Source organism: Euleptes europaea, chromosome 6, assembly GCF_029931775.1.
Source record: "Euleptes europaea isolate rEulEur1 chromosome 6, rEulEur1.hap1, whole genome shotgun sequence".
Classification (NCBI taxonomy): Eukaryota; Metazoa; Chordata; class Lepidosauria; order Squamata; family Sphaerodactylidae; genus Euleptes; species Euleptes europaea.
In genome coordinates this window covers 79,357,817-79,382,870 of record NC_079317.1, presented here as the reverse complement: position 1 = coordinate 79,382,870, position 25,054 = coordinate 79,357,817, and the positions used below count along the sequence as shown (strand labels likewise).

General features: G+C 42.1%; 1 protein-coding gene and 1 non-coding gene across 2 annotated transcripts in view; both read left to right on the top strand.

The window, feature by feature from the left end:
- Positions 1-1,632: 1,632 nt before the first annotated feature.
- On the top strand, positions 1,633-1,704 carry TRNAT-GGU (transfer RNA threonine (anticodon GGU)). The gene has a single exon. It is a non-coding gene; the product is annotated as a tRNA-Thr (tRNA).
- A 3,049-nt stretch (positions 1,705-4,753) lies between these two features.
- Positions 4,754-25,054, top strand: part of CSTF3 (cleavage stimulation factor subunit 3) — an 87,362-nt gene continuing 67,061 nt past the window's right edge. The window contains exons 1-3 of the mRNA XM_056851149.1: positions 4,754-4,829; positions 16,391-16,492; positions 16,618-16,713. Of these exons, the coding sequence (XP_056707127.1) occupies positions 4,800-4,829; positions 16,391-16,492; positions 16,618-16,713 (228 nt within the window). The 5' untranslated portion in view covers positions 4,754-4,799. The remainder of the gene's footprint in view (positions 4,830-16,390; positions 16,493-16,617; positions 16,714-25,054) is intronic.

Sequence of the window (25,054 nt, the reverse complement as noted above, 5' to 3'; positions counted from 1 at the left end):
CCAGCTCAGGAGGGGAAATGATCATCCCAGGATGGGGTTGACAGGCATGAAGCGGAGCCTGACTTCTGCAACAGCTTGTGTACGAACACAGAACAAGCTTGAAAGTTCCTTCTTACATCTTCCTTCAGAGCAAGGTTTCCTGCACTTGTGTCAAGCTGCCATCTAGTGGAACAACTATAGTACAGTCTACAAAACTGATCCCAAACCCTAATATGAGATTACTTGTATTGTAAATGTTAAACCTCAAAATCCTCTGTAATTCAGATTTTATTATTAAATTTTGCAATGCAGGTTCTGCATTTCTGCAATGAGATATATTTCTTTAGCACCTTACTTCACTAGATCAGCAGTTGCTTTACTATTTCTATTACTTTGGTTGCTAGTTACCTGTTTGACACAGGGCTCCATTATGAGAACAAGCCAGCGTGTTCTGTTGGTTAGGGCATTGGGCAAGGTCCAGGAAGACCCAGTTGAAATCCCCACTCTGCCATCAAGGTCCCTGGCCAGTCTTGGATCAGTTACTATTTTGCAGCATAACCAACCTCACAGGGTTGTTGCAAGGACAAAATTGGGAGTGGGGGAGAGGAAAACCCATGCACACTGCTCTCAACTCCTTGGAGGAAGGGCAGACCAAAATCTCTAAGGTGAAAAGGAAACCTTAGAGCTATCTTTTAAAAACAACAAACCAACCCTTGCACAGACCCAGTTACATAGAAACAGGAAATTCTTCAAAATAGAGGAAAAGGCTCAGAAAGGCATGCACTGCCGTCCGAAGACCTGTTTGTGTGTTGACTCACTGCATGGGGAGAGAGAGCGGGCATGTGCCTGCTGCCCCTGCCCCCCCACCTCTGCAGGATTGCCAAGTCATCTGCACATCATCTACGGAGGCAGGGCCGGCAAGTTTGTGCCCACTCTTCCTCCCCACCCATAAAGTGAGTAAATGGTGCAGACAGCTCATCTGCATAGGGCTACCGCTGCATCCAATCCTAAGCATTAGACAGAACTGAGATCACCTGTACTTCGATTCTCACCTGTTCTGACAGCTTGACCTCTATTAGCTGCTATCACCTTATCACACACCAATTTTCTTAGGCAAGAAGAACTCTATGGGAACTTTTGGACCCTTGGAGAGTTAAGGGCATTTCCCAGGGCAGGCTTCAGAGCGTTCCAGTGTCCACTGGGCAAGCAGCTATTCTATTTCAGTATCTATCTCTACGAAGCCCAATAATAAGGGAGAGCAGCCAGGCATGTAGAAGAATTTTCTGGCCTGCATATTCAGCAGCCAGTACAATAGCCCTATTCCATTAATTTATCATAGAACAGAGGTGAGGGGGAGGAATCAAAGACAGTTTTAAAACAAAAAGTTCATGCTAATTCACCTATAATTTTAAAGTCTAGGCTCAGATCCAAGAGGGAAAGGGTCTCTTTCTGGATATAACAGACTGTTTTCTAAGGTCAAAAAGCAACCTTTTCACTATGCAGGCTTATGGGAAGCAGGTGAGGAGGAATAACTTTTCTAACCAATACTGACTTTGATGGACCAAGGGTCTGATTCAGTATAAGGCAGCTTCATGTGTGCATGTGATTTAAAGCATTATTTAAATTGTGATTTAAAGCGATTTGATTTGGGGAGGGGCTGTGGCTCAGTGGTAGAGCATCTGCTTGGTATGCAGAGGGTCCCAGGTTCAATCCCTGGCATCTCCAGTTAAAGCAGGGGTGGGGAATGACAGGCCTGGGGGCTGTTTAAGGCCTGCAAAATCATTTGGTCTGGCCCTTTGTGGGTCCTGGCTCAGAAGGATCTACGACTGGTGATCCACCCCCTCCCATGGAGGGTGAGTCCAGGATCACAATCTATGGATATCTTGGCTCTGAATTAAGAGGGGGCTTCCCAGAATGGTAACAAAAGGTTCTTGCATCTATGCAGGGAGGGCAAAAGGGCTGGCAGGATAGAGGCTTTGCCCATGCCTGAGGCAGGCTGGCAGGAGACGTTCAGGCAGAGTCAGTAAGGGTAATCAAGCCCACATGGCTGCTTGATAGTAATTAGATTTTGCACTCGGAAAGATCTGCATTTGTCAGCAAAATTACATAGACCTGGCTTTGCAAGCTGCTGTGGCAATGGGTAGGCATGCAGATGTCTCGTCAGTGAATCAGTCTCCCGCCCAAGGTTTTGGCCACTCGTTAGCATAGCCTGATTAAAGAAAGCCTTGACTTTACCTTCTCCAAATCAAGGTACGGCTAACTCCTAAATTGGCAAATTTAGCCAAGGTGGAGTTGGAGGTCCTAACAATGCATTTTTTTCAGAGCAAAGCTTGTGCTCCACTGTGTCTTCCTTATAAGTTTACAGCCACATCAAATGCAGAAGCCATCTGATTGGAATCTAATCTACATAATGTTAAGTGTTCTCTGATGTGAGCTGAGGACTCTTATAAAACCTTAAAAATCTAGAATTACATCTGTTGGTATCAAGAACATATGTGGTGCATTTATCAGTTACATATCTTTTACTAGAGAAACAGGATTAGGGAGTAATGCAAAAAGTATTCCATCAGTTACATCTACGTCAGAGACCAGCCCCTACTTGGGCCCAGCAACACTAGGTCTGCAACAGTAACCTTGGGGTTAGGCTATTTTAATTTGCTCAAGGGGGCTGCCCTTGAAGACAATTCAGAAACTATAGCCAGTCACAACAGCAGCCCTGTGAGGTAGGCAAGGCTGAGAGTGTGACAGGCCCAAGATCACCCAGCAAGCTTTGATGGCAGAAGTGGGGATTTGAACCTGGGTAACTCAAGGTTCTAGTCTACCACTCTACCCACTACGCCACCAATTACTAAGTCTTTTACTGGTGCATTGTATGCTTCTAACTGAGTTTCTTGCAGAAACCCATTGAGTATTTGCTAGTCTTCAGCCTTCAGTGTATAGCAAGTATTTTTTCTTTGTTTACAAAAGAGTATGGTGCAACAGCCACGTTTGCCTTTCCATTTTTACTTTGGCCTGTAACACAAAAAAGACATGAATAAGTAACACATATTGAACACAGTTAATGCAAATTATGCTAAACCATGTAACACTTGTACCTTCCCATTTTATTTTTTTTAAAAGGGGATTCATATTTACTCTCTCCATAAACAAAGAATAGGATTTGCTTAATAATGAGGGAGGGAACACAGGTGGAAAAACACAGGCTGGAAGATTTTTCCTTTTTTTAGTGTTTACAATTGTAAAGTTGACATAGTCTTCAGTCATACCCGATAAGGTTAACAACAAGGACAAAGTCCTGCTTAGGTTAATAGGTGATGAGGAATTAGGACCTCAGAGCCTCTCAAATGATCAGGCCTGACATAGTTCTCAGAGTTCTTGGCTTTTCAACCTTTTTGATCATAGCTAGCCGGGTGACTGAGCACAGCTGCTATAAGGCCAAATACATCATGCCTTTTGCCTACTTAACATCCAGGAAATCTCACTGCAAGACCTTGCTATTCATCCACGCTGAAAGCAAGTGCGAGCTAAACGGAAAAGGCTACCACAAAAACAGATATTGTAGGGGAGGGAACACGAAGAGACAGCCGGGTACCGAGATGTGATGGGCCGCAAGAAGGAAACAAGTGAGCCATTTAAAAAACCCGATCCACTCAGCTGACATGACGACAACCAACATTTCCAGTGCAGTTCTAAAGAAATTTTCACTGTTGTAATTTCGTTGAATAGACAGACACACTGTTTCCTGCCGTTTCATCATAGATCTGATATAAACAACCAGGTGGGAAAAGATGGCTGGTAGAAGTAAGAAGGAGGAGAGTAAGTAAGAAGGACAGTTTTACGGATACCATGGACTGCCAAAAAAAACAAAAACAAATCAGTGGGTTATAGATCAAATCAAGCCTCAACTGACCCTAGAAACTAAAATGACTAAACTGAAGCGATCGTATTTTGGTCACATTATGAGAAGACAAGAGTCACTGGAAAAGACTGTCATGTTAGGAGAAGCTGAGGGCAGCAGGAAAAGAGGAAGACCCAACAAGAGATGGATGGACTCCACAAAGGAAGCCACAGCCCTCAGTTTGCAAGATCTGAGCAAGGCTGTCAAAGACAGGACATTTTGGAGGACTTTCATTCATAGGGTCGCCATGAGTCGGAAGCGACCTGACGGCACTTAACACACACACAGAGAGAAGTTAAATTGCATGGGTGGTCGAAACTAACCGGATACCAGAAAGATTAAGGGGAGAAAGTGATAGCAGGAAAATGAGCCGCAGCGTGCAAAGCCATCCCCAACCTGTACAGAATGCGGTTTAGGACTCCTCAACGCCCGCGAGACCTTCGTTCACGAACTCTCGCCCACTTCCGCCTCGCTATTGCGCACTACGTCCTAGCGAACACGCCTTTCCCATACGCTCCCTGCCTCAGACCCGTGCGCATGCTCACTTTCCCCCTTCACGCGCAGCCGTTTCCTCCTCTCGGATTCCGCTCGTTTACTGAGTCTCTCGCGCGGTTTCTCTTCTGATGACGTCCGTGCCTTCCGTTTCCCGGCAGCCCTCGCGCTTTCCCTTTCGACCCCGCCTCTCTCCTTTACTAAGGAAGGCGGGAGTCCGGGGGGGGGCGGTTAGGCCGCCATTTTGTTCCTTGGATTAGGAGAGGCGGCGCGCGGAGGAGGGGCAGCTAGCGGGTTAGCGAGGCGGCTGGGGGGGGGGGACCCCGGGGTTTGGCCCAAGGCGGAAGGAGGCAGGGGGTGGGGGAGGTGAGGAAAGAGAGACTCGAGGCTGCCTCTCCTTCCCCCTTGGCGGGGACCATTTTACCTCACCATGTCTGGAGAAACTCCCGCCGGCGACCAGGTGAGCGAACCGGGCCTTCCGCACTAAGAATGAGGTAGTGGGTAGAGGAGGTTTTTTATTCTTGGGGGTGGGGGAGGTGATGGGATTAGGCCGGACGGGGCGACTGAGGCCCTGAGATGGTGTTGCTTGGAGAGAAATGGGGGGGGTGTCTCGTCTCATCTCATCCCTCCTGCTTCCCCCTCATCTCCAGTCTTTGGAGCCTGTCGCGGGGACCCAGGCCATACCCCCCCCCCGTTTAGCTAAGCGCCTGACTTATTTTTGATTTTAACACGCGTTCTTCGAAACGAGGCCCGCTTAGTTCACGTGCTTCACGTGAGGAGGATTAAAGCAGCGTGGCCCGGTTATCACGGAGTAGATCCCACAGTGGCCATTTATTCATGGAAGGTTTTGCCACTCTTTAGACGCACTTTCCCCCCCCCTCTAAATTCTCAAAACTCAACAATCAGCCCCCATGCAGAGTTTTGAGAATTCAGAGGGGGAAAACGTGCATCTAAAGAGTGGCAAATCCAGTGCAAAACCTTCCATGAATAAATGGCCACAGAGTTGACTGGGGCGTGCATCCGGGTGGCGGGATTAGCTGTAGTATTTTCCCTCTTCGACTAAATCAATAGGGGAGGGGACGAGGAGCGGTTTTCCCCCACACAGGCTATTTATGCACTGGAGGTTTTTTGCCTTGGATTTGCCGCTCTCTAGATGCACGTTCCCCCCCCCCCATCCAAATTCTCAAAACTCAACGTTAAGCCCCCGTGCAGAGTTTTGAGAATTCGGATGGGGGGGAGGGGAAGAAACGTGCATACAGAGAGTGGCAACTCCAAGGCAAAACCTCCCGTGCATAAATGGCCACAAACGACCATGTGTTGGGTAATGGGGGACGAGTTTCGGTTTTCGTGCGATGAAGGGCCCTCTCAAGAACGAGAAAACGCCCCGAAGTTGCAGGTTTTTATTAATTGTGGTTTAATTACACTAAATTTAAAGAATTTTAATTGTAAAGGATCTTGGATGGTTTTGAACCGTTGAGGCTCCTGTAGCAGATTTCTGTTTTCGACATAAATTGCAGTGGATGTGCATAGGAATGTAAATAAAACTGGTATAACTTGTAAATAATTAATGCATACAACCAAATTACATAAATATTACTGTTTGTACTGATACATAGAAGTCACTGCTGTGGGTTTGGTGGTTTTATTTCTATAAGGTTGATATGTTGTCAGATAGTTGATATTAGCATGGATCCAGAGATAATAAAACTAATACTGTGGGCCCAGGGATGAACTAGGCTTTTCTTTCCTCCATTGTACCCCTAGCTGATCTTTAGTTTGTAGTCATGCTAAAATTGTTTATCACAAAATTTATGTAGTTTCCCCCCCATTAAGGCTAGTATTATGAATTAGTCTTGTGTTCCAGGAAGAAAGTGGCATGTAAATATTCTAAATAAATATGCTAAAAACAAGCATTTTATTTTCTGCCTAGAAGAAAAATTAGTCTGCTTTCCTGCCAGTGGTAACGTCTACTGATTGTTCCTATGGAACTAAGTGGATGCTGTCATGCCAGATATCTTTTTGGATATTGAGTGGACAATTGCAAACCTGGCAGTTCATATCACTTTTATAGTTTATATACAGCCAGCTTTAAAAAAAAAACCTTTAAAATTTAGTGTATTGCAAAATATGAAAATTTTCCCTTTTTTTCTACATAGTTATGGTTTTTAAGCCATGACGCCGTACTTAAGTGTAGGGTGGCCTCTTCAAGGTTTTTCTTTGGGAACTCCAACAGGACAGTGAGGAGGGCAGGTTAATTTCCACAGTCTAAAACTTAAGTCCCCAACGTGGGGCTTTCTGACACCTTTTTGTGTGCTCACCAAATGCTTTTAGAAAGTGGGTTGGGCCTGGTGGGGCTACTGCTCAGTAGGAATTGTGATTGGCCATTGAGATTTAATTGGATTTGCAGAAAAGAATTTTGTTTCAGCACCACAGTGTTGGGTTTATTCTCTTTCTTACTCCTGTTTCCCACTGTATTTAAAAAAAAAACACTTTTCTTGTCCCCTGCACTTGGGCTTTATCTGTGTGTGTGTGGGTTCTGCCTTCCACAGTGGCCATTTTGTGGTTATACCCATCACCCTGTGTCAGAATTTTAAAGGTGCCTACAGGCTTTAAAAGGTTGGGGACCCATGGTCTAACATGAACTAATCAGCCAGGATTGCTACAGAAGGAGGAAGTATGCGTGGTACCAGCATGGGAGGCTGTATTGCTGACTCCATTTGCTTTTTCTTTGCTGCAATGGAAGGAGCAGGGGTTAGGTTGGAAGGGCCAAGCCAGCCTCTCAGAGTGACAGCCACTTGGGTGCAAATTTCTCTGGCTGGAAATTTAAATCTAGCTATTGCACTGTGTGATTATGACTACAACATTGGTTACAGGCTACAGAAGGGATTACATGGTGGGGTTCTCTGCTTTGCGGTCATTCTTCTGAGCTGTAGCGGCTATTACCCTGGGCCAGTTTTAGTGGCCAAGTGAAGGACAAGGGCATAGTGTGGCTTGCAAAATGTTTTTAGGCAAGGGTAAGAAGACAATTTCATTCACATATGACATTGAAATACATTAATACTTAGCTGTGTACTGATTTAAGTTACAGTATCTGCCAAAATGGAGGACCATATTGGGGTTAGAAGAAATGAAAAAGCATTCTCAAAACACAGTTGGAAAGTCCTGATCTTCTCAAGAAAGGGACAGTTTTCTAATCTGTGCAGCCACGTGCCTCTTGTCCATTTGTTCAGTTATGCAAAAATAAAGAGGTTCTATAGACTGAGCTGAGCTTGCCTTAAGCCAGAGTTTCTCATACTAATGGAAAACCGTGAGGTTTCTCACTGAAAAGATTAGTAATGGTGGACAAGTTTCCAAAAAAGACTTAATTTTCTACATTATGCAGCTTTGCAGGGAAATGCTGAACTGTGCCCTAGAACACACCCTTGTGTGGCAATGGTGAGGTCTGGCTGGATTCCACATGAATTAAGAGTGCACTGTTCAGAAGTCTGCAAAGTGGCAGGGTTTCTTTCTTGCCTGTCTAGGTGATATAGAAATGGGTGTCTGGAGGTTGAAAACCTAAAGAAAAATTCCCTTGGACAAGTGAGGAAAAGCTCTGTTTTCTGACTGCATGCCTTACAAGTGCTTGTCTGCTCTCTTGTCCCCCATTCATTATTTTTTCCCATAGTAGAATGTTCTTCCTTTGTAGGACATTCATTTTTTTCCTTCCTGATCAATCATTTGTTATATCAGTGGTTCCCAGATTCATTGTTAAAAGGGCAGCTATCAGAACTTTCCTCTCTGTTAGAGGATTTACACTGCCTTCCTGATGAGAGTTACGCCAGTCTAAGCCCATTGAAATGAATGGACTTAGGCTATAGTAACTCTCCTTAGGAATGTCCTGTTGGCCATTTATTTCCTCAGCTCTGTATCATGTTGTATTGTTATCTGTTCTATTTATTTCTTTGACAATCCAACTCAGTGCACTTGCACACTTTCTAGAGGTTAGTGATGTGGCATCATTATGCTGCAGGAGTACAGGATTGTTCAAAATATTCAGTTGGAATTTTAAAATGGATGGTTTTACATTAGTGGGATAACTTAGCACAGGGGTCCCTGCCTTTTTGATCCTGTGGGCATCTTTAGAATTTTAAAGAGGTGGTGGACTCAACCACAAAACGTAAGGAATGAGGTTATGCATAACTCTAACAGTAACTCTTCAACATTTCAGGCAGAAGCTCTGCTTAACTGGGTGTCTTTTAAAATAAAAATATTGCTTAACATATTGCATATACACATCGTAACTTCAGTCAGACAGTGGAGATCCTTGTGCTGTGGTGGCAGTTGCTGCCAAAGCAACATTTTTAATGATCTGTATGGCCAATCAGACACCCTGCTGGGCAAAAGCCCTGTCTGGCTCCAACCACTTTCTAAAATGCTTGGCAGGTGCCAGAAAAAGTGTTGGTGGGTGCCATGGCACCAACAGGCACCATGCTGGGGAACTCTGATGTAGCATTGCTAATAAATCTTTGATTTTTGCATGCAGTTCATTCACCCTTGTTTACATTTAAGTAAAAATATTTACACATACTTCATGTTCAAGGAATCATATATATTGTTACAAATATTTCAGTTACCCACATTGCTGTGAGGTAGGGCTGACCTGGATAGCCCAGGATAGCTCTATCTTGGAAGCTAAACAAGGTTGGCCCTGGTTACTGTTTGGATGGGAGACCACCAAGGAAAACTAGGGTTGCTATGATGTAGGCAATGGCATACCATCTCTGAATGTCTCTTGCCTTAAAAACCCTTCAGGGTCGCCATAAGTTGGTTATGACTTGACTGCAAAAAAATTTAAAAAAGAAAAATAAGGACAGTACAATTCAGCCCTTCATAAAAGAAGAAGAGTTGGTTTTTATATGCGGACTATGGGGGTTACCGCATTTGTATTCCCAGCGATGTATTAAGAGTTTGAAAACGTTATAAAAAATACTGTTTGCACTTTGTTTGGCCCCTTTAGCTGTGAAGATGTCTTCCAAACATTTATAAGCCATGGTATCCAAAAACCCTTTTAAAGCAATGTTTTTTATAACATTTTCAAACTCTTAATACATCACTGGGAATACAAAGTGCGGTAACCCCCTTTCTCTACCTTTTAAGGAGAATCAAACCGGCTTACAATCGCCCTTCCTTCCTCTCCCCACAACAGGAACCTTGAGATGTAGGTGGGGCTGAGAGAGTTCAGAGAGAACTGTGACTAGCCCAAGGTCACCCAGCTGGCTTCATGTGTTGGAGTAGGGAAAACACCTTGGTTCACCAGATTAGAGTCTGCCACTCATGTGGAGGAGTAGGAAATCAAACCTGGTTCTCCGGATTAGAGAGTCCACCGTTCCTAACCGCTACACCATGTTGGCTCTCTAGAGGAATAGAGGCTGGAAAATACATTTTTATATTTGCCAGGATTCCACTAATTAGTATTCCACTAAAATGTACCCTTACTGGAGTTATTTACATAATCAGAATAAATATGTAATTTTTTTTTTAACTCTGTGCCCCTTAAGGCTGTCAGTCTGGATGCTTAACTATTCCCCCAATACAAAAATTTGCAGCTGCAGCATCTAGGAAATGAGCATGTGTAGGAGAAGAATTCAGTAGAGCATTCTCTGTATTCACTTCCTATGATCAGGAAGGAATTTTACTGCAAGGAGGGGTAATATTCTGATATGCAGCCCCCTCCATTTGCAGTTTGAAGTGGTACAGGAAATGTTTTGTTACCTTGTGATTTTTAATTACTGTCTGAACAGTCTGTCAGCCACTATATTTCACTAGCTTCTTTAAACTTAATTTTTCTTAAGCCCCTTCTACTTTTGATTTCTGGCGTGAGTGTTCACGGCTTTCTGTCCTGGGTGTCTGCTGCTGCAATCTTCATTCGCCAAGATGCGACAAAACCAGAGAATGAAGTTCTCTTGTCTTATTCAGACCTTTAATGAGTACTCCAGTCTTGTTTTCTGTGGCATGAGCAGAGATGTCGTACCCATGAGAAGTAGCTCCATGCAGCTCATAGAGCACATCTTTTCATCCTTTCCTCAGGCTAGAAAGAGCACTGCAGTGGATTAATTGGAAAGGATTCTACCACTTCAATACAGGCTTCTCTGGGTATACTGCTGTTAGCTAAAACATTCTTTGACTTTACATTACTCTCCTCTCCATACCACAAGATGAATATGTTACTATTAATGTGTTAAACTTCTACTCCAGTCTCTGAGGATCTTGCATTCATTTCTAGAAGATCTCCCATTCAGAGAGTTAAAGGTCAAAGTTGCTTAGCTTCAGCGATACAACTTGCATCTTATGACATCCATTAATTTATCACATTACTTCTGGTGAATACAGAATTAATATCTTGGCACCTTTATTTAAGCGCTCAAAGCTTGCGGTTTCTGTTATTTCTTCAAATATATTGATGATATATAGATTTGCCTCTGCCAAACTTTGTCATGCCTGCCATGCTGTTTTTTTCCTTACTGCAGTCTTTCAAAATGAGATGCAGTTTCTTTGACTGAATGTATCTTAAGGAGGCTGAGTTAAGAATGTGAGTCTTGGGGCAAGCATGGCTTTGGGATAAAAGACTAGTAGAATTCAGGGGATTCTTCTACAAGTCAGTTTGGGGTCCCTTCCTCTGTGTCCCTTCCTCTGTCTATAACCCTGGCTTGCTCTGAATTTTCAGATTTTAGCTAAAATATTCAAACTGTTTTAGGATTTATAGTGCATTGCAAAGAAAAAGTGTTTCTGTTTGTGTTCTTATTGTTGACCCAGAAGGAAAGGTGTGAAAAATACGGTGATTTCAGTAGAATGTACTAGCAGTCTTACTTAAAGAGGTGGGAGGTAGTGTGCCAGCCTACCAGGTCATCTGAATGTATGGATCTCAGACAGCCCTCACCAGAACCTGGAAGAGCTGGTGATCAACTCTGAGAAAAGTGAGCAAGCATGCAGTGCAGGAGTGAGAGATGGTTCTGCCAAATTGGACAGAAATTTCAACTTCCATTTTGCTTTTTAAAGACCAAGGAATATGCAGCGCACCACCTTTTAAGGCCTTCACAACCCAGCTCGTAGTCCCTGGAGTGCTCAGCTGCAGGCTCTTCTGTGCTTCAGTAGCAGCTTTTCTTAATGCTGCGGCTGAACAGCTGGGTTCAGCTGCCATTTCTGCTTCCCTTTGCCTTCCAAAATCTCTGCCAGGGAGGGAAGGAAGCCACGGTGTGCCCATTGAAAAGCACACAGTGTTGAAGTAATTGAAAAAACCTAGCAGAGTGGGTAGGGCACAGCCAGAAACAACTCATGCTGCCGCCATAGCAGTGCAGCAGGCCTCCCTGAGCCCCAATGGGCATGCAGCTAAGCGCAGAGGGGGTGTCCTGAGGACATGCCCCTAATCATTGTGGCACAACCTGAAAAAAAACTGTAAGACCATGAAAGTACAACTAGTGTGGGCTACCCCCAATCAAGTCCTGTTTATATGTAGTTTCAGATTTTAATGCCAGAATTCAGGTGGCTGTACTGATCAGAAGTCTCTCCCTTAGTAGGGGGATCCCAGGACCCCAATTTTTCCAGATTAAGGCAATTTTGAGGAGGGACTTCAAGACAAAATTGGCTGTTGGAGAATGAGAAAAATACTCTTGTCTCAAAGAGCATACATAGGGGTGAATGAGAAACTGGGATGCTTATGCTGAGGATTAATGAAAAAGAAAAGTATGGTGGGGTGGATGGCAGACAGAAAGGGAAGGGTTACTTGTTTAGGTGACAAAGAGCAAAGGAACAATGGGATGGGGTGCTCATATGATAATGAGAAAACTGGAGTGGGTGGAGTTGCTTGAGTTTGATGCTTCTGTAAATGTGGGAGTGTTTAGGAGTAACATTAGTAGTCCCTTCCATGTGAGGGCCCAGTGGGAATCTTTGTATGCAAGATCCACGCTGGATGAGGCAGCTGGACTGACAAAGTTGCTCAGTACAGGTCTAGACAGTAGCCATGTGCAGAAATACTTTTTAAAAATTACTGCATGGTGAACTGCAACTGGGCTTGAGCTCAAGTGAGAACGGATCCTGTGCATGTTATTTTTATAGCAATTTTTTTAACTGCATGCATTGTGGTCCTGATGTAGTCCGTGTTTTAAAACAAATGCCTTTTGTTACACACTGGTCCTATCCACTGTACTGTTAAAATACTGTTCTGGCCTGTTCTTAGGCAAAGCTGCATTTACATTTTAATCTGTCAGAAGTAAGTAAAGTAAAACTGATGATGTTAAAGTGAAATAAGTCAGTGCACCTCACTAATTGCTCCAATGCATTCCTGTTTGAACCTTTTTGCTAGATTTGGGTAGTGTATATACCACTCTTGTATGGAAGCTTGAAAGCAGAGGGAAAATTGACTATGCTAAGTCCTACAAACTAATGTTCATATTTACTTCATATGTATTCGGAGCTTTACAAATTTGAACGTTGTTGGTTTCAAATAAATGGGAAAATAGGTATATAACATCACTGGGCAAAGAGTTTAGCTAAGTCTTGTGTGTATTATGTGCAAGCCTGTAACTTATTTTAAATAATTTCTCAGCTTTTTTGTTTAGCTAGGCCAGTTTTTGTGTATCCAAACTGTTAACCTTTTAAAGTTCCTCTTAAGCATTGTCAATGGGATATACAAGTGTAACAGTTCAATCTTCTGAATTATCAGTTTTTGTTTTTAATACCATTTTTTTTGAAAAGCTGAATGAATGAATTATCCAGAAAATTTTGTCATGCTTAGCTGCTGCCATAGAAAAGGGTTTACTTTTATAAATGTCATAAAATGAATTCTAAATAAGAGGTAAAATTAAATTTGATCCCATGTTTTTGTAACATAACTTAAATGTCAAGAATAACATTTAGTTCAAGATTCTTTTTAATATATTAAATATGTTATCTTTTTAAAAACATCAATGTGCCAACATTTTTGTAAACATATACATTGAACAATGCCTGTAGGGTAAGAATATCCTAATATGTTCTCCTTTAGTAACAAGGTGATTGGCAAAAACTTGCAATGTGGCTTCAAGTTTCTTAAATACTGGAGGTAAACATGCTGCTTTGGAAGTACATTCCATTAAAAATAGGACTTAAACATAAATGTATTTGAGAATCCTACCTTACACCTGAGGTTTGTAGGATAGCATTGTATATCCATTGCCACTTCCAGTAGTACAAGTAATGGTTGATTTTCAGGCAGCCTCTGCACTCTTATTTGCCTTGGCTATTCTAGTCTCTTCTCATGTTTTGCTTTAATGCATTGTAAACCTGGGGACAGAGGTCATCTTGATTTTGTTGCTGTTAGGGTTTCTAGGGTTGTTACTTAATAATGATAGCAGTGAATAAGTGAGGCTAATGTTTTCAAGCCAGCATTCCCACATGTTGTCCAATACAATTGCTGTATAAAATATTATACGAGTTGCCTTCCTGCAGTCAGGCAAGCCAACCATGCATACAGCCTCTGTAACTTTGGAGGCATTGACAAAGACTCTATGTTTCCCCTACTTGCAAGGGGAAAGCGAGAATAAAACACCCATGTGTGATGCCTCCAGAATGGAGCTTCTCTATTCTGAAGGCTACTGTGCCAGGGTGTGTTGCTACTAATTCCTGGAGTGTGTTTGTGTGTGTGTAAACCATTCCATGTATTGCCTTCAGAATGGGCCTCAGTCTTAAACAGGCTTTACTTGAAAGGGTTCATCTAGGAATGACAGGCTGCTGGCAGCCTCCCTGGGAGCTGTTGGAGTTGGTCAGTGGGCTAAAATGATGTTGCATGACATGCAGTGTTTTGTCACTTATGTCCCAGACCTTTCTCCCACTGGTCCAGCAGCCCTCCCACTAGTGGCAGCCCTCCTGCCAGAATTGAGCATTTGGTAATCCTAGCAAATTACAGCTGTCCCTAATTTATAGGAGTTGGGGAGCCTGTGTATGCTGTCCCCTTCCTGTGTTCTGATAATAGGGAAAGGAGTGGAAGAGGGAGCCTCAGAATTGGGTGGGGGGTTCCAACCAGCCACTGATTATTTGGCTGATGTATGCCTCTGAAATGTATATCTCTTAATGTCTGTCTGGGGCTGGCAGCGAGCCCCCCCCCCCCCGCTATGCAGAGGTGAAGGACCTGAGATAACAGCCAATCCAACAGCTTTCTCCTTGCTGCCTTCCGAAACCAGGGAGTCAAGCTGGGTAGCTGCAGTGGCTTTGGGACCTCAGCAATGTGTCCCGGCAGACTTTGCAGAAGGCTGGGAGAGGCGCTGGAAGGAGGCTGCCAGAGCAGTGGGGAACTGGCAGGCCTGTTGGGAGACAGGGAGGATGAGGAAGGCTGGGTTAGTCAGGCATGGGTTTGGCCCACAAGAGAGGCTGGCTTGAAGACAAGACAGCTAGCAGGAGGGGAAGGAGGCAGGTATAGGGCTACCAGCCTGGGAGGGGCCACAGAACAGGGAATGGGGCCACCCATCTCTTGGGGCAGCACCTGCCAGCAGAGGAGTCTTCTAAGGGAATCCTGAGGGAGGCATTCTGCCCCAAAGCGATAGAATTGGAGGAGCCCTGGGAGTAGGCCCACCCCCAGGAACTCTTTATTATGCAGGTTATGAGGGAGTCAAGGAAGATGGGCCAGTTCATACCTAGTTAACCAGTGGGTGGACCAAAGGCTGGAGGAGAGATGACTGAGGGTGCTGTTACCCCACCTCCTTTTCTGAGACTTTGATGGGACTGATGACACTGGGTTTCTGGGGAGCGTGCCTACCCCTGATTCCAACCCCCCAGGAGGCAGCGCCTGACAATATCTTTTAAAAACTTTCCTCTTTGTGGGACACCAGATACAACAAAGCATTAAGAATATCTGTGGTAAAAAGACTGCCATCTGTCCCTTTTTACCATCTGTCCCTTCTTACAATGTTGGCCCCTATCACCTTAGTAGCTCCATAGTGTGTTGAATTAAGGAAGAATGGAGGATTCTTCCTTAGAAATGTTTGTGCAGAGTTCACTTTTGCATCGTGTGGGACAGTCACATGAACACATGAAGCTTCCTTATACTGAATCAGACCCTTGGTCCATCAAAGTCAGTATTGTCTACTCAGACTGGCAGTGGCTCTCCAGGGACTCAAGTAGAGGTCTTTCACATCACCTACTTGCCTAGTCCCTTTAACTGGAGATGCCGGGGATTGAACCTGGGACTTTCTGCCTGCCAACCAGATGCTCTACCACTGAGCCAGTCAGATCCATGCCTGTTCTGGATGATGAAAATTGGCGTTTGCGTGAAACTACTTTGTAACAACAGATACTCCACTTTCAGGAGAAAGGAAGGAGAAACTCTCACAGGGGAAAGTGCATACAAGAACAGATTAGGACAGTGAAGGAGAATGCAGAAGAGGAGGAGAAGGGAAAATGTACAGTCCCCAGGTTTAGCCAAGGAGATCCAGTCCACACTCCGAGCACCTGCCACATCCAGAATATCCTCACAAACCATCAAGTATGCTTTATAGCATACTGTAGCTTTCTGCATTTAGGATGGTTTGAAATACCTGTAACACTGTTCATTGGTAATATATTGTCTATAGAATGTCAAGGGAACCCTGTGCTAATCCCCCAGAAAACCGCTGGAGCAATCACACTCTTCCACTAGAATGCACAAGGTTCACAAGAGCTTCATGAATAGAAAAAAAAAGTATGTTGAGCAGTCGCAGACCTTCAAATTGTGAAGCGTTTAAATCTGTCCCCCATCCTGTGCTTGCTTTTTGTAGAAAGCTTGTAGACCATGAGGTGGTGAAGAAAAATTAAAAATAAACCAAAGATGACCGTGACATTCAGTACCTTTGTTACTGTGCAGCTGATTTCTTGTGGACTGTGCTTATGTATGCAACTTCTGGGCAAGTTCATCTGTGTACTTTTATGGAACCTCCACCCCCATATCTAGTGATGCACTGATCGTTAATAGTAGCTGTTGGCACTGAATGTATTGGTTTATTTGGGATCCTTAATCTTCTACTTTGTGTTTTCTAGGCTGCTGAATATGTCCCAGAAAAAGTAAAGAAAGCTGAAAAGAAACTAGAAGAGAATCCATATGACCTTGACGCTTGGAGCATTCTCATTCGAGAGGCACAGGTTTAGTGACATAGGATTACATTTCCTTATCAAATGGGTCCACACACAGTAATTGGTTCTGAAAGTAATTGTGTATGATTTTACATCATAAATATTGTAAATGTTTATTGGTTTTCAATTTTTAGAATCAACCTATAGACAAAGCACGGAAGACCTATGAACGCCTTGTTGCCCAGTTCCCAAGTTCTGGCAGATTCTGGAAACTGTACATTGAAGCTGAGGTTAATATTTTTTCATATTCTTTTTTAAAACATATAGGAATTTAAGTTGGCACAGAAACGTTAATTTCTTAGGCACACACACACAAACCTGGGTAAAGGTGAAACTGAACATTTCTTCTGTAAAATAGGTGGAAAGGGGTAATTAAAATGCATTCTAAATATTTGGGTTTCTTTATGGTCTGATGATTGTTGCATTATGCACTTGCAACAACATTAAAACAGTTTCAATGGTATTGGAGTGCTTTAGCCTTTTATTTACTTGTCGTGTCAATTTATTGCCTCCTGTGTCATTTATTTAGAGCTCCTTTTTCATATGCTAACTTAAATGTTTTTGTTACTTGTTGGGCTCTAATAGTTTGATTTCTAGGCTGGTTTAAATTTCTGAAATGTTTACAGGGTGGGGTGGAAATGCAAATTATTTTATGTGAAAATAGCTGAAAGTGTTAAACTTAGGTGTCAGCTATCCTAGTCAAATGAAAGTACATGCCTAGCAAAATATTGCATCATCAAAATGACTAAATTATGTCCTGTTCTGTTAAAATGTGCAATGTGTCCTGTCTTAATGAGCAATAATATCAGATAAAGTATAAATGAGGATAATAAGTTATTTTATCTAGGTACATATGTTTTTAACTGGCAAGTAAATATATAAAATAGGTTTTAAAGTAGTAGATAGTAACTTATTGTAGTAATGATAAAACAAGCTGTGACTTAAATTTCTATCTAAAATGGTAAGTAAAATCAGCTTGAAGAATTCCTGGTATATAGTATATATGGTATACAAAATTAGTATATCTTATAATCTGAGATATGGTATGAAAAAATGAATTATGGAAGAATGTTACAAACAAGTGCCTACTGTGTGTGACATGCACACGAGAAGATCCCTGAGCTGTAAATGTAAAGTATAATTTGAAGTGATATGGCCATGCTGCTTACTTTTTTTCACATGATCTGCTTTATTGCAGGTTTAGGGCAAGTAGGCACTTGCAGGTGAACATTATGTTTTCTGAATATATATATATTTTTGAGGTCAGAAGAACTGTTTACTTGACTTGAGGAGACATAGTATAACAACATTTAACAACATTTATGAACCCCTGTTTTGTAGACTGGAAACCTCCAGCTTGGATCCACCAGAGCGTTTCCAAGGATGGAAGGATTTCCACCCACAGAGCACAACTGTCTTGCCTCCCCCTTCCTGCTGCGGCCCAAAATGCTGCTTTTTGGGGACGGGATCCCAAGGGGGCCCCAGGGCATACTTTAAGTTGAGCAGGAGGGGGGAGGTGAGAAATTCATGCTTTGTGGGCAGACGTCCTCCTGTCCCTGGAAACACTTCAGTGGGTCCAAGGTACATTTTTCCTTTCCATTCTAAATTGCAGTATCACACTTAGCTACATAGATTCACATATAATATATTCTTAGTGTTTTCACATTGTAGACTTTTAGGAATGGTTGCAGGTAACTGAGGACAGCAGCCCTCACAAAAGACACCTCTGCTGTTTTCCCCTTCTTCTGAAGCCCCTTGTGTTGTCACCCCCCTCCCCAAGCTGGTCCTGAGATGTTGATAGCATTGTCTGCATTGGGAAAAGGGAACTGGTGGAAATCACCTTTCTCCTTCCCTCTTTTGTACTAATGGAATGTGAACTTACACAAGAATGGGAAGGGGAATTTCCCCCTTTGCTCTGTAGCACCTATATTATATCCCACACAATTCCTCTGTCTCTCAGGATTGGTTTTGTCAGTGGTGGAGGGGATTGCAGAAAGGAAACTTTTCCACAAATAAAGGTCTACCCACAATTGTGTGGATCAAACTTGCTGATCGAAATGTGTGTACAGGAAATGGATGCAGGTCTTGTTTACTTACATAGGACTTACTCTTGCTAGTTTGTGTTTTGCCAACTTTTACTAGGCCTCTAAAAGCAACCCAGAATACTGAAACTACTTGTGATTTTTTTATCATTTAGTCTCCACACTAGGAAAAGCTTCACCTACTTAATATGTATGTCAGGGACACCCTTCGGTAATTTGGCACCCCACTTTATACGTGGTATTTGGAAAGTGGACCAGAAACAGAACACCATGTGCAGACTTCTGCATGTGCAAAGAGACTTTTCAGTTCCCTTTTTCCTGAGGAGCTCCTTATGGTTCCCGCAAAGCCCCCTTTTAAAGGGTGAAGGCCTTTGGGGGCAGCACCAAACAAGGGGTGCCACTGGAAGGAAAAATTAGTCATCTTCCCTCATGCATGTGTAGAAGTATTTTATGTGACTGCATTGTCCTCCTGGAATCCTGGCCAGTGTATATGAGAGCAATGATTTATCCACTAGCAAATCAAGGACATGTTCTATATTTCATAAATGGGACTTTAGTGAAAAGCACTATCTTAATTTAAAACAGGATTTATTTTTGGTTTGGGAACATGTTTACATGTTAGATTTTTGCTTCTAGAGTAGTCATATTTGGTATGTCACTAGGTAATTTTCTTGGCCTGTTAGTGCATTGTGCAGGGGGTTGGACTAGAGAACCCTGGTGATCCCTTCCACTCTGTGATTCTATACTACATTTAATTTTTGATTGTCAGAAATCTTATTTCTGCAGCTTTGCAAATAAGTACAAAAACTCATATTTCACTGGCCAGTGCACATATTGACTGGTTTACCTGTTCACGTGTATTTATGTTAAAGCAGGTTGACAGGTCTGACCATTTGTTTGCCCCAAATTTTTAACTTATCCTGGATTAGTGATGAACTTTCCTTTCTGGTGTAGTCACTAGTTTCTTGAGTGTTGTGAAAGTTATTGCATAAGTAATATATAGAGTAGTTAAGATTAGGAACAGTTTTCACTTTTAAAGGTTTGAAAAGAACAATGTCTCTTAATACAGCTTGTTATGACAAAGGTTTGTGTTAAAGGTTTGAGAATGCTAAGCACATTATTTTGCTGCAGAGTTCTTACATCTGACACCTGGGCTCTTTGTAGGTTCCTGCTTCTAAATTTTAGAAGAGGGCAGAGTGACATACATTCCTGTGGTATATTCTCTGGTTTTTTAGGGCAGGAAGTAAAAAGTGCAGAAATTCTATTTTTTTGAAAGGCAAAGACTTCTTTACCTTCTCTTAATGTGACTGTGGAAAGTTTGCCTTGCTTCAGAGCTATGGTCCTCCAGACTGTGATGAGGATCTCATCAAGAGACTGGAACTTTTTGACTGGGTTGCGCATAGCAGTTAGAGTGTCTTACAATAATAACCATAACTCTCTGTGTGTTTATTGCCGGTTTCATTAAAGATTATCTTGTTATGTGTCCTCTTGTTTAAACCATTTAACATGCTACTTGGCAGCCCCGTTGCTTTCAGTGAATGTTTCAAATAAGTGGTGGTGGGACATAGCAATGAAGATAGAAAAGGGTCCCCCCCAAGTTTATAATTAATATAGTTTCCTGTTCAAAAAATTGGTTTTCATATTTTTGCATTAAAGAGTGAAGGACTTGCCTATATGCAAGTCCAGGGCCCAAAGTGAGCTTGTCTTAGTAGCCAGCGCAACAGTGCAATCCTGCACCTCCAGTGTGAAGCTTATTCTTCAGCATCTTAAAGAAGCTGCCTCTGAAGCAAAGTGCCAAGCCAGGAATTACGTATAGTCTGTATTTCTGTCACCGGTTTCAAGCTCAGAGCATGAAGCTCTAGTGACTGTCTCAATCTTGGGGCATGCTCTCCAAAGTATAATGCCGCATGACAGTTTCCCAACCAACCCTCTCGGTCTTCTCTTAATGTTACAGGGACGATCCCCCCTGTGGTTTTGTTCTACTTTCCCCTTGTTTTCTCCTCTCTCCCTCCAGCCACCCTTTTTTGCATCCTTTGTTCTTCCCTTCCCAAAACCACCAGTCCTGAGTAGGTTATCTGCCACTCTCTTTGTTTCCCTTCATCTCCTGGATGTCAGCATATGAACTGCCATTGCATGGTGCCACTGCTGTGATGAACCTGGGTTTGAAGGATGTGCTGGCAGAAATGGCTTGAGCACAAGGAGATGTTGGAAGAGAGGAAGCAGCGGCAAACCATGTGTTCAGTATTCCTTGGTGCTGGGAAGGGAGGAGGCAGGACTGCAGCTAAGTTGTAGTTGCCAGGGGAAGAGAGCCTTACTATGGTTAGCATTGTAAGTGGGTTTGTGAACTCATGGACAGGACCTTCGTTTATGGCATATCATCCCAAACATTCCACAAATGAACTAAAATTTTCATTCTTAATGTGATCAAATTTGATTTACCAGTAAGTTTGTTTTATTGGTCAAGCTTCATTTAGCATAAAAAGAATTCAGTTTGATTTAATGTTACTCGCATTTAACAGTCTGACTCCAAAAATGGTGCAGTAGCAGATGGGAAAGGAACAGAAGGGTAATTTGGTAGGACAAGGTAATTTTTAAATAACTGACAACTCAGCTGAGAAGATTTTGTATTCTTGTTCTTAGGGGTTCCATCCTTTGACCTTATATATCCTTGTACAGGGAAAACATTGATGTTTTAAAACAGTTGTAATTATTATTTTCAGTAGGTGTTCTCCAAGTCAAGTCCAAAGTGTGAAATAGTGCCACTTTAATGCACATACCTGTACATATACAGCCCTCCCCTGTACCTTATTGTGTTTTTTACTGTAGTCTACAGAATTCGGAAGAAGAGAGACAGGCATAACTTTATCCTGGAGTCCGTTTATAACAAATAGAACGTATTCAACAAAGAAATGGAATATGAAACAAGATGGGACGGAGGTACAGTTACAGTTGTCAAGGCTAAAACCTGCCCTGTGTTTTAGAAGATGCCTGAATTCCAATTTTCAAAGGGATTTTCTAGAGGTCATATGAAACACTAAAGTGTGTTTGCGGGCATGTATTAGTGCATCTCTTTGTAAGATTTTTTTTTAAATTTCACTTTAAAAAAAGTACAGTGCCTAAACTTGCTTTGCAATATTGGTATACTCAGATGCTATAAACTAATAATCTGGGCACAGTGTATTTCAGTCCACGTTGATTTCAGTTTTATCCTTTCATAGAATTAGAACATAATTATGGAGGGTGGATTGGCGTACAGGCACACCAATGTTTGTCATAAACCAATGCAAAGCGACAAACAACTAAATGTCAGTAGTATAAAGATGTTACTGAAATTAATTGCAATAATATTAATAAGTGCCAGCTGCTGACCAATTTGCTTTCAAGACAGAAAAATCAATTTATACCCAGACAATCAGGAAATATATCCAACCATTTGCCTTTTGAGTAGGACTCCACTTGGAACTGACATACCAATTTTATTGGTTGGTACATACAAATAGAGATCAATAAAGCAGCCTATCACTGCTTCCATATGCCAGCTATCACAGTTTCATTTGTATATATTCGTGAGAACATGAGGGCAGGCTTATTTTACTGAACAGCTGAGCAGAAACTTCAACTTTTTTTTTTTAAACGTTCTGGGCAGGAGCTTAGAATATTCAAGCTAACTTGCCTATCTATGGGTATGTCCTGGAACTATAGGAACATGAAGACCTTAAATGCAGCAGCCTTTGGGGGATCTTTTGCTGTTGTATAATCAATGTCCCCCATCCTCTTTGAAGGAATTTCACAGGTCAATTCTGTGCCATATTAAAACACTACTTCTGTTTTTCTCTTAATGATGTTTGAAATAAACAGTCTTGATCCTGTACATCTTTCCAGTTTCTGCATGATTAATTAGCATCCCCCTTCTATTAGTCCTGGTTTTAAATCATTGGCTGGGATTCAAGTCTTCTAAGTAATATGGTCATGCTAGCTCAGAAAAAAGAATGGCTGGGGTGTAAGGGCTGTTTTACTATTTGAGACAGCAGCTGGAGAGTCCTTGATTTTAATTCTTGTTAACTAACTCATTTCAGTATCGTCTCTGTTGCACATGGAAGTGGGAAGAAAATAAGGAATAATTAAAACATTTGTTAGGCACTGTTTTCTCAGGTGACTCACACAAGATAAAAGTCCAGTTCAAAAAGATAAAAGTCCAAGTTCTGGTATTCTGGGGGAAATAGCAATCAGCCAATGGCTGGAGGTGTGAAGTTAATGCTTGCCTGCCATTCTGTATTTGTCTTTTGGAGGCAGACACAAATATTTTACTCCCTTTTCTTCGCTTTGTCACGGAGGTTTTCTGCCAGTGTATATGTAAGAAATTCTGTATTTTTATTTGTGTATAAGACAAATTGTGTCTGAATTTAAGACCCCTGTATAGGATGTGTTTTAAGGGAAAGGAAACATGAGTATAGGGAGGTTCATTGTGTCATCTTCTGCCCAGTTTTAAATTGATAGTTGAATGCCAGTGCTGAATTAATTGTCCTGAATTAATTAATTGTATATGTGGCCGGAGAAATTCCTGTCAATTTGATGAGGCTGTGACAGAAAAGAGGGCTACTGCCCCCAGGGCAAATATGGTGTAGCATCAAATCTTGTTTGGATCTATCTCACTGCCCTTATTCAGCTATGGCATCCGTGCATGAAGGGAGTAGAAGGTTGAGTTAGGTCTTCTCTTCCAGCATGGCACACTCATTCACAGTCCACAGTTGTGAACCTTTCCCATCCCCTACTTGTAAAATGCCTTTTCTTATATGTGAAATATTCTATACAACTAATTAATTTTTACATCTTTTTCTTTATATCCTTTCCATATCTTTTTGAAGTGGAAGACTGACATGTGTATTGCAGTATTTTTGTTTGTATCCCTTTTCTGGTTATTCTTGTTTTTTGAGGCCTCTGTTTCTGCAATTAGATTCTGAACTTGTGCAGGGTCAGTTTTCGAGACATTCTAGAATTCTAGCTAGTGAGTTGCTGCTAACTTCCTCTCCTTAGACCTTTGAAGGGAACCATAGCACTTCTGTTTTGTTTTTCTTAAAATTTGCTAAATTAGGGCCCAGCATTTTGGATAGCTGGCTCTGAAATACCATGTAGCAGATTTCCCCCAAAGTCTGCTCTGTATTTCACTTCTTAAATTGGAAGTTTTTCACTTCTTAAATTGGAATTGCTGCTCATAGACTTCGTATTTAGAATGCCACTATTTTGTTCTAGGTCTCTCAGCCTTAGAAGTGTGTAAACTTAGATGTTGCGACTTCTGATTAATGTCCTTCACATAATTTAGTGTTGAAATACCTTTAGTTTTGAAACATGCATTGGATACAATATTTGACGTATACTATATTGGGTAGTTGGTAAGTGTTAAGGCTGCTGGGTAAGGGAATAGATGATGAGGTGGGTCAAAAGGGCAAGGATTTCAGTTGATTCTTAGTAATAATGGGCAGGACTTTTTTCCTTCTTTAACTCAATTGTGCAAAAGCAAATAGGCAGTGACAGAAGCATTGAGGGGGGGCATACACACCATCAAGCCCACATGGATTGTGCCAGAAATGTTTCCCTTGATTGCCTCCTCTTGGAGACCAGTGGGCAACAGTGCATGTTCTTTGGATGTGTAACCCAGCAAGGCTCTCACTTCAAACAGCTGTGTCTCCTCATTTAACGAATCAGCTTTCCATCTAATAGATAACATGATTACCTACCTCACAGGGTTGTTGTGAGGCTTAATTTGTTTTGACTCTTGTGAAAAAAGCAATACAGAAATGTTAACAATTACCACTATGTGGGTATACCACATGAGGGACTATAAACTACAAAATGTTCCCCTTTAATTTAAAAATAACCTTGAGTTGGAGCAGTGAATATCCTTACTAGAAAGTATACGGCAATCCGTTAAACCCTGAGGTCTTGGTTCTGTGTAAACAGAAACAGGTTGTGTATTTAAACTGAATGTTTTCAGAAAATTGTCATGTCCTTGGACATCCTAAAAAAAGTCTTGGGATCCTGTTCCTGTGGGTATGGGCAATGCTTGCAGTTTTCAAAATATTACTTTAATGTATGTTAAAGCATGTGGTACAATTGCACTACTTTACTGAGAGAAAAGTTTTAGTTTAGAAACTTCTCAGGCGTCATGACTCTGTAGTACAGGGGTGGGGAACCTTTTTTCCGGCAGGGCCATTTGGATATTTATAACATCATTCGTGGGCCATACAAAATTATCAACTTAAAAATTAGTTTCTTGGGCGGTCCTAGCAGCGCCATACCTAACGACTCTTCTGCAAGAGGGAAAAATGTTCCTTTTCTCGGCAAAACAAACTCACATCTGCCTTGAATAGAAGCTATTCCTGTCGGCGGGAGGGGGTGGATCACCAGTCTTAGATCCTTCTGAGCTAAAGATCTGCCAGGACCCACAAAAGGACAGACCAAATGATTTCGCAGGCCTTAAACTGCCCCCGGGCCTGACGTTCCCCACCCCTGCTGTAGTGTATCTAGGATG